Source organism: Eptatretus burgeri, chromosome 6 (assembly GCF_056783735.1).
Source record: "Eptatretus burgeri isolate ZD-2024b chromosome 6, Ebu_testis_v1, whole genome shotgun sequence".
In the NCBI taxonomy this organism is placed as follows: domain Eukaryota; kingdom Metazoa; phylum Chordata; class Myxini; order Myxiniformes; family Myxinidae; genus Eptatretus; species Eptatretus burgeri.
The window spans coordinates 47,021,229-47,031,941 of record NC_140966.1 but is presented as its reverse complement, the minus strand read 5'-3'; the positions used below and the strand labels follow the sequence as shown (position 1 = coordinate 47,031,941).

Here is a 10,713-nt window from a genome sequence, read left to right as displayed (position 1 = left end):
CACCACCACACCCAAACCATCCGTCTCCCACCACCACACCCAAACCATCCGTCTCCCACCACCACACCCAAACCATCCGTCTCCCACCACCACACCCAAACCATCCGTCTCCCACCACCACACCCAAACCATCCGTCTCCCACCACCACACCCAAACCATCCGTCTCCCACCACCACACCCAAACCATCCGTCTCCCACCACCCCAGCCGAACTATCCGTCTCCCACCACCCCACTCGGACCATCCGTCTCCTGCCATCCCATCCAACCCATCCACACCACCAATCTAACCAGCTCCCTGGAGTCCAACCACCTCCCACCCCCATCCCATCTCCAACAATGACACTCCGACAATGACACATCCCCAGATTCCGACAGACACATCCCCAGATTCCGACAGACACATCCCCAGATTCCGACAGACGCATCCCCAGATTCCAACAGACGCATCCCCAGATTCCGACAGACGCATCCCCAGATTCCGACAGACGCATCCCCAGATTCCGACAGACGCATCCCCAGATTCCGACAGACGCACCCCCAGATTCCGACAGACGCACCCCCAGATTCCGACAGACGCACCCCCAGATTCCGACAGACGCACCCCCAGATTCCGACAGACGCACGCCCAGATTCCGGCAGACGCACCCCCAGATTCCGACAGACGCACCCCCAGGTTCCGACAGACGCACCCCCAGATGCCGACAGACGCACCCCCAGATTCCGACAGACGCACCCCCAGATTCCGACAGACGCACCCCCAGATTCCGACAGACGCACCCCAGATTCCGACAGACGCACCCCAGATTCCGACAGACGCACCCCAGATTCCGACAGACGCACCCCCAGATTCCGACAGACGCACCCCCAGATTCCGACAGACGCACCCCCAGATTCCGACAGACGCACCCCAGATTCCGACAGACGCACCCCCAGATTCCGACAGACGCACCCCCAGATTCCGACAGACACACCCCCAGATTCCGACAGACACACCCCAGATTCCGACAGACACACCCCCAGATTCCGACAGACACACCCCCATATTCCGACAGACACACCCCCAGATTCCGACAGACACACCCCCAGATTCCGACAGACACACCCCCAGATTCCGACAGACACACCCCCAGATTCCGACAGACACACCCCCAGATTCCGACAGACACACCCCCAGATTCCGACAATGATACCCCCATATACTCCCACAATGACACTCCCCTAGATTCTGACAATGACACCCCCATATACTCCGACAATTAAATCCACACCCCCCCGACTCGGATCATCAACCCACAAACACCCCTTCCGACCTAATCCCCCTTCTCTCCCCAAATCCGCTCTCCCCCCATTGGACTCTAACCATGACCACCACCCATTCCTTTTCACCCCTTTTGTAGAGCTCTTTATCATCTGGCTCCCCTCTACGTGAGGAGTCACTCAGCCACAATGATCCTCATTTACTTTCCACCTGTGCCAATAATGGTGCCAAGCACAACAGTTGCAAATCAGAAGACCTTGCACAGCGGTTGCGAGTGGTGGGTGAGCTGATTGAATCAGAGCGCCATTACATCACTGATCTGAGCACGTTCCTACGTCGTGTGCACCGACCCCTCAGCCATCAACCTGCAAGTTATTTTCACTTTTAACCCCCTTTGTTGACTAATTCATGGCATAAAAATTGCTGTTTCAAAGGAAAGTGCCAATCTGCCTGTCATTTTACTTGAATACTCTTTCCATCCACAACATGAATATGGAAAAACTTTCAAAACTGCCGAAAGAAGACAGTTTGCCATTACTAAATAGACGGCAGGCACCACATTGCAATGTCGACAATGATTTTCATCAGAAATTATAATGCAATACTTGCATTACACTTGGATATGACTTCTTCGTGATATGCAGCACAAGGCTGTGGGGTACCATCGTTGGTTGAGGGCACGGCTGTGCCACTGATGCTCTCTGCTGATTCGGGCAGGAATTTGGAATTGCGTCTTGGTGCCGGCGATAGCTTGCCGACTCTTCGCTAAGGACACCATACGATCTTTAATGTTAACCAGCGAATACTGGCAGACGGAATTCCTATTTAAAGGGGCTGTCACACCTTGACGTTTTAGCCAGAGTATGGCAAGGTATCAAAATGTATGTAAAACACTGGTGTACGCTGAATATTGATGTTTTTTTTTTAACTTTTGGGCGTATAATAACGTGCTGGACGTAAGTAGGGTGAATATACTTATTCTGGCTCACATTTCCCCATGTAAGTGAATGGGGGATTTTCAGCGATTCATATTTTTTTTTTCCCTAAAAAGTAAACCCCCTTTTTATCCCAAGGTATATTTATTTGTCTCCCCTTTTAACCAAGGGACACTCTTTTCAACAACCAATGCAATAAGATAAAGATTTGTTCAAGGAGTAAAGTAGTAATGTGATTTGTTAAAGGTGATTCTAAAGAAATATCTGAAACATGTAAGCCTAGAGACACTCTTTTTCAAATAACCAATGCATATTGTTTAGCTCACTCATTGAACCTATAAAGATTTGTTCATTCTCAAATTCCTTCAATAGTTTAATTTTCTTTGCACAATAATCCCCATCTAAAATATTTAAAAATAAAACATTTGAATCTTTATGTTTTTTTAAGATACCCCTTTTGTGCCATTACGAAATGATAAACTTCTCTTAATGCTCTTGTTTGACCACCTCCTGAGCCACATATCATTTTGAGATTATAGTAAATTGTTTTTCCATTGTTTAATTGATAACCATCAAAGTTTTCAGTCCATTCAAGGATATTTATTTTTTTCTTTACATCCTCTAACTTACTACTTTTTTAATTGATTCGCTTATTTGTTTTATTTACCTTTGTTTTAGTGATTTTTTCAATAAGACTTATTTGATATTTTTCACATTCATTATGTTTTCCATTTATATACCAAGACTGAGATTTTCTCCACTCTTTAGTTTGATTAATACTTGGTTTGACCACTTATATATTGTGAAAAAACATGGCGGTTGCCCTTAAAAACCCCAACCCATCTTCCCATCGTTAAAACACAATCTATTCTATACACTCTATCATAGAATATCCATATGGAACACAATCTATTCCATTATCTAAAATAAATCTCTTATCATCAAAGGCTCCTAATGCCTTTTTATTTACTTCTTCACTATATATCTTATGTTTATAACTTCTTATTGTATTCATTTTCCTATATTCTTCTTTCTTATTCATCAAACAATTATAATAGTTTCTAAAAGTTATTGATTTGTTTATTACATATTTCTTTATTCCCTTTAACCTCTTATCAATCTGATCACCATACTTATAAGCATATGCCTTTGCTCTCAATCCAATAAACTCACTCATTACTTTTCCACCCAACTCATCCTTAAACTTACCAATAACCTTTTCATTCTTTTTTGAAAATAAGTCGCTCTTCTTATTAAAATTACTGGGATCATATACTCCGATATTTTTCTTCATATCTTGATAAACATCATCAGTTTTTATATCTAGGATAAAACTATCAGTGTCCATATACAACAATGAAACATTTTCACCATACTCTTTCTTTAAGCCATTATATAAATAATCATACATCAATATCTTTGATAAATCAAGAACTGCTGTTCCAATATAAATTGGTTTATCCATTACAATACTTTCCTTTTCCATATGAATAGCAGAAAAGTTCTCTGAAAAAACCTCCTCTCTCTTTAAACTTGATTTATTTATCAATCTAGAAGCTTCTTTCCAAGATGTTGCAAATCTAATGTTTTGCCTGTTTCTAACATTCTCCATTGTCTTTCCAAAGACAGCATTATTCATCAATTTATAGAATTCCCCTTCAAATTTTACTTTTGTATTTGTTCTCATATCTGTATTGAATTCAATATACTTTTTCATCCAAGGACTTTGTTTAAATTTTAAAACTCTATGAATTTTAGCTACTCTCAATCCTTCTCTAAAAAACTGTTTCAAGCTTCTCTGATGCAAAACATATCCCTCTTTATCATTGAACGTTGTTAATAACTTTTCTGTTGATTTGCCTTTAATATTAAAACTTTTATGATAATCACTTAACCATTCTTTCTTTGGGGTTTCTTTCTCACATGCAAAAGGAAGGTCTTTATGCTTATTATGAAGATCACTTGGGTACCTCAAATCAACTTCAAAATAATAACCTTCTTCTTCCTCATTCAATACCTCTTGAGAAGAAATAACAATATTCATCAAAGCCTTTTCATAATCCTTTTCTTCCACCCACTCTAATTTACCATAAGGCAGAAATTGAGACATTGCCCATCCATACAAATTATTAGCATCAAAATACATCAAATGATTACTATCTTTTTCACTATCATAATTTGGAAGATATTTATTATTTGCTTTAGCATATCTTTTTGAACATACTTGTGATATTCCACCTCTCTTAGACTTCTCAATAATCAAAAGCATATCTACATCACTGATTAAATCGATATCTTGTTTTGTCATTTTCAACATTGCACTCCAAGCTAAACCAGGAGCTGTTAAATAGTGGGCAGGATCTAATCCATAACAATTTTTATTATGACAGAGTGATGTAAAATGCTTCAACCACATCAGCTAACAATAAAACATCTGTTTTTACATACAAATCATGATATTCTCCAAGGTTCTTTATCTTAACATTTTCCAAATTTCTTGTGCGTGTTTATATTCCTTATCACTTATCTCTTCTTCATAAAGGTTAGTATAGAAACTTTCTTTTGAAGAAAGTTGTGTTTCTTTAAATCTCATAAATGAATCCATATAATCATAAGGATAAATTCCCTTACTTGTAAGAATTTTCTCTTTACTTTGAATTTCATTCCTTGTTTGAATTTCCTCTCTAGTTAGAATTCCCTCTTTAATCAGAATTTCCTCGTTAGTTAGAATTTCATTCATTGTTTGAATTTTCTTTATAATTAGAATTTCATCTTCAGTTAGAATTTCTTCATTAATTTACTCATTAATTAGAATTTCCTCTTTAATCTGAATTTCCTCTTTAGTTAGAATTTCCTCTTTTGGAAAGAATGAATTAAGATTTGGAAAAGAGCCCGTGGAGCTTAGATTTGATGCTTGGAAGGCTAGTAGTGTTCCCATTAACTTGTAAGAATCTAGAAACCTAATACAAGTTAATCGTTTTGTGAATATCATTTTTGTAAATGAAATATACTTTTGACTTGTGTTTGTTATGGCAGAAATATTCCCTGGTGTTTTTGAAAGTTCATTTATAAATGGATGTGTATCATAGTTGGTGCTGTTGTGAAGAAAGACTGGAATAAAAGAATGAAATTTATAATTAAGATTACAACAGGAATGAGCGGGACCTCTATATTTACCAGTAAGATGACAATAATCCCTAAATTTAGACTCCTCAATTTCCTCCTCACAAATATGAGAGATATTGTTCTTTCTAAATTCTAATTTTTCTTCTTCGGTTAATTTCATCGGTTCATTTGTTTCTTTCATTAATTTAGTTAGTCTTATATAATCTCTTTCGAATCGTTTTACAAACTTTTGTGAAGCTTTTTTTCCACTATAATGTTCAAGTTAATTATACTTTTCTCCAACAGATGATTTGATATAATAACAGAAACCACAAGGAATATGTTTTTGATATTTATTTGTATGTGATTCTTTTGGATTAGGAGAAGCAGTATTTATTTTTTTAGGATACATTCAAAATCAGCGTATATCACAAATGGGTGCATGATAGATTTATTATAATCTTCAAAAGAGATATTTTCACCAGGTTTAGGCATTGCAATTACAGCTGATTTATGATTACTACAATATTTTGAATGTTGTTCTAATCGTTCTTTTGTATGAAATGAATTAAGACATTGCTTACAAGGATATATTTTGTTTGCTGTTCTGAATACCTGAGAAGAGATTAATCTTGATAAATTATTGATGTATGTGTAATGTGAATTCTTTCCAACACTAAAATATAAAAGATCAATGTGTGTTTCTTCATTTTTATAGTTGTTTGAAATTTTTAATATTTGAACTGTGTTTGTATCCATTAATCCATATACATTAATAGAAAGATTATTCTTTTTCTCAAATTTAGGAATATCTCTTCGTGGCATTGGGAATTTAAAATCTTTAATGTCCAAGGTATTCTCATATTTCATATATTGTTTTACTCTTTCTGAATTACATTTTGGTGGATGTAAGTGAGCAAGAACAGACCAGAGAAAACATTTATTATCATTGTTCTTAATATTAACAACTGCCTTCTTTAGTTTTATTTCTTTTGGTAATTCAATATATGAAGAAGCTTTAAGAGGGTTTGATTTTAGAATGTGTATATCGAAAAAGATGATTTTTTAAAATAAGAAATCCACTTCCTACCACTGTATTATCAACATCCTCCTCTTGTCTTGATAGTTCTTCATAAACCCCACTATTCAAAAAATCTTGAAATGATGTTATAAAATGAAGATCTGTTCTCATATAAGGAGTTTGTTCTTCATCTCGTCTTTTCATATTCATTTTCACTCCCATATAAAACTTTAAAGTTTTAATTTCTTTTAATGTCTTTTTAATAACTTTTTCAACATCAGGTTTCACTATTTCAATTGATTCAGCTATTGATGATGGACCGGGTTCTCCAAATTGAAAAATCCTTATTTTATATGCCCTTTAAATGCCCCATCAGTGTTGTCAATATAATAGTCTCCCTTTACTTTAAACTCATTTTTTCTTGTGTTTTTGTGATTGAAGATGTCTATTATAACTACTCTTCAAAACATCCTTTGAGCAGATATCACAATGTTTTCTTTCCAACTCAAGAGGAGATATTTGATGAAATAGATTAAATGTATGTTTGTTGGTTTGAAGGTGTTTTTTATAATATTTATATTCGTGATTACAAAGATCGCAGTACGTTGTATTCACCATATTTATATAATAAAACTTTGCGTAAACTAAAATTTTCTTGATGAAAATTTTGTTTCATTTATCGGTGAATCTGTGCTTAAAACCATTTTATCCTCCAACTTTTTTCACTTTATAAATACAATGTTTCAAGACACAAAAGACAAGTTTCAAACAATCTCTTCATTTGTAAAAGATACTGAGAAATATGTCAAGGATGTAAAATTTAACAAAGATAAATATAACAACTATTGGATAAAAACAATTATGGTGGATAAGATGAGTTCTTCAATTTCCTTCAGTGGAAGGGCTTTTAGTATACCTGGAAGAACATCACTTAAAGCATCTCTAACAAAAGTTTCTCCTCTCCTTCTGGTAATATATTCAAAACTAGAAAAAGCAATGAAACAAGAAAAAGTATCAAAAAATAAAAACCTTATCGATGAAACTTTAGAAAGAAAAGATAAGACCATCTGTAATATGCAAGGAGAAATTTGTATTTTTTTCAACAACCCTAAAGATGTAAATCCTGATGAAATAAAGGATGTTAATATATCAGGTGAAATGACATTTCGTTCAATAGTAGTTAAGGATCATTTTAAAATTATCTTTAATATAAAAAATGTTGTAGTTGAATCTGGTAATGAAAAAAAGTATATAGATATCGATGGTAATGTTATTAAATATGAGTCAATATACAACTGAAAGTATAGATGAATTTCAGTTTAAGTTAAGTTTTACTTTATAAATATGCTGGACTTCCCTGATTCTCCATATGACAAATTTGAGAATTGTCCTGCCTGTGATAGAGTGGGATTAAACACAGAGTCAAAAGCCGATAAACAATGTATATTCTGTGATTATCTTCTAATTAAGGATAATAAAAAATATAAAAAGGAAAATAATTCTTTGAGATTTACACCAAAAATGAATTACTTTGCAAGATTGATTAGAGAAATGAATGTAAAGTATGAGGGTGATAATGTCGAGATCAGGTTTTCTCGGCTGATTTAAATCAAGCAATGACTACACCAATCGTCGTAGAGAAGAGCTTTAATACGCACCAAAAGTGTATACAAGAGAGTAGAAAAGCACAGAATACCTACAGTATACCAGCTCAGTCAAACTCTGGCCCGCAAGCAGTTTTGTTTACTTTATATATACTTTTTCCTGCTCCCCTTGTGCTGTCATCTGTTTTTCCAACTTCCATCAGGTTTATATTTCCTTTCTTAGATATCGTATTCCTTCGAGGTAACAACACCCCAGCACTGTTTCTCTCCTGGAGTGGCACAGCCTTGATCTTTCACTAGCAAGAAGATCTGTTGTTGGTCAATGTGACAGGCAGATCTTTATCACAATCTATATTATCTTCTCATTCTACTGCCAGATGTTCCATTTTAAAGATGAATCAACAGAATGAACACAACACCTGTTTATACTCTTTAAAGGTTACTCTCGATGGTCTAAAGTATTTTCACCAATAATGGCCGTTTTTCAATGTTGGGAGATGTTCAACAGCTCCACAATAACACACCTTTCCTTACAAGGGAAGAAACTGAACATATTAGAGAAATGTTCAAAGGATTGTTGTTAGATATTATTCATGGATGTGATTTTCAGGGAAATATCAACACAAGATATTGCATAAACAAAATAATGGATTATCTTGAAATTAAACCTGAACTTACGATAAAATATCGAGTTTCTAAAAAAGCCAATAATAAGTAAAATAACCTGTTTTCCAAATATATAAATGAATGATTTTTTTTTTACCCATTTGGGAAAATAAGATAAAATTTAACTATCATAAAAATCTTCTAAATTCATTAAGATGTCGCATAGTTGGTTCAAGCGGATGTGGAAAAACCTGCTTACTTTTGAAGATGCTCCTGACTCCCAACTTTTTAGATTATGATAATTTAATAATTTTCACAAAGTCAAGTTTTCAACCAGAGTATCAACTATTCTCACAAGGTTTTAATGCTGGTCTTCAAAAAGAAGATATAATCGGTTTATTTAAACTTCAAAAAAATCTAAATGATTATAACATTGAAGATATAATACAACTATTTTGTGATACACAGAGATGTAAAAAGAAATCAAAACTGATAACTTGTATTCTTCGTGATAATACGGATGATATACCGTCTCCCTAAGATTTGGATGAATCAAAAAAGAACCTCGTTATCTTTGATGATTGTGTTAATGAGAGAAACCAAACGGTAATGGACAGCTACTACACAAGAGGGAAACATTCGTCTTGTAATTGTATTTATCTTAGTCAATCATACTTTCAACTTCCTCGGCGTTCCATCAGAAACAATGCTAATACTTTTATTTTATTCAAGTTAAATTCAATAGATATAAACAGTTTTTGGAGAGACAATTGTTCTGCATTATGCAGTAAAAAAAAATTTGCAGATTACTTGAAGCACACGACTGAAAAATATAAATATATTGTTGTGAAACAAGATGAGCTATTAAATTATATTTTCCAATAAATAAATGGATACGAAAGAAAGAGCAAGAAGATTTAAGGAACATCAAGAGTTGGTTTCAAAAGTTGTAAAACAACAGGAAGACATAAAGAAGAAATGCAGACAGAAACTAACGGGCGAAGAAGCATTTGAAAAAAAACAAGAGAAAATTTTTAAACTACTTTTACAAACTTCCCAAGAAAAAATTAAAGATGTTTCCATAGTTCCCACAGTAGAATATACTCCTAAAAAACTTCAAATGTTGAAAGATTTTGATCAAATGACGGAGAAAGAATTAGAGCATTTAGGAGAAATCGAATATGATGATGAAGGTTTATTTCAACAACTGGAAGAGATTAATCGACCCCCTGATTATATTGTGAATGCTCTTCAAAACAATGAATATTCAGCGGATTCAAAAACCAAAGCAGGGCTCATTCCAACAGAACAACCAGCAATATTTCATCTTGTTCAAGAAAAGGTATTGATATTTAATGATGAATTAAAGTTCTTGGGTTCTGCTCAACCCCCTGTTAAACTAACTCCGAGATTAATGTTTCTTCTCACAAAAGATGGAAGACAAGGTTCAACTGTGAGGGATGAATCAAAGTATATTGATAAACCATTGGATATGAATATTGATCTGCTGAACACTCTTAATTATAGGGTTAGTATTTCTGGTAAAAGTAGGAAAAATGAGAAGGAGAAACACATTATTCAGGCTTTAAGTATCCTTGGTTCAGGTATTAGTTTTCTTCCAAATGACCCATCGCAATTAGTTAATAGACTGTTATTGTTGTTAGGCAGTAAGAAGGCTGGAAATAACAATTGTTTTAATGAAGCATCAGCCATTTTAGACCAGTTGATGAACATGAAAATAATTAATAAATCTCAATATAACGACATTTTATCTCGTATTAAATAAGATGAGAAGCACAATCCTGAGTTTTAATTTCACAACAAGCGACCACACATCTTCATTCCCATACCCACTACAACTTGACCCAACAAAAGAATATGAGGCATCTTTATTGTCCATGGAAACTTATAATACCTTATTTAATATAACTGATAAAAATGACAAGTTTAGTTATAATCCGGGAAGTGGATACAAAATGATAACAGTCTCACCCGGAGCATATGAGATTTCTCAAATATCTTCCGAAACTGCTCGTCTTATGAAAGAACAGGGTGATGAACCAAAAAATATTGTTATAGATATTCCAAAACATACTTCAAAATCTACGATTAAACTTAAAAATAACTACAAGGTTGATTTCACAATTGATAATTCATTTGGAGAGTTATTGGGTTTCTCCTC

The 10,713-nt window shown here is 34.8% G+C and overlaps 1 protein-coding gene across 2 annotated transcripts in view; it reads left to right on the top strand.

The window, feature by feature from the left end:
- LOC147024696 (uncharacterized) overlaps positions 1–10,713 on the top strand; it is a 127,941-nt gene that overhangs the window by 851 nt on the left and 116,377 nt on the right. For both annotated transcript variants that reach the window (XM_085884843.1, XM_085884842.1), the window contains exon 2: positions 1,400–1,627. In XM_085884843.1, the coding sequence (XP_085740969.1) occupies positions 1,400–1,627 (228 nt within the window). The remainder of the gene's footprint in view (positions 1–1,399; positions 1,628–10,713) is intronic.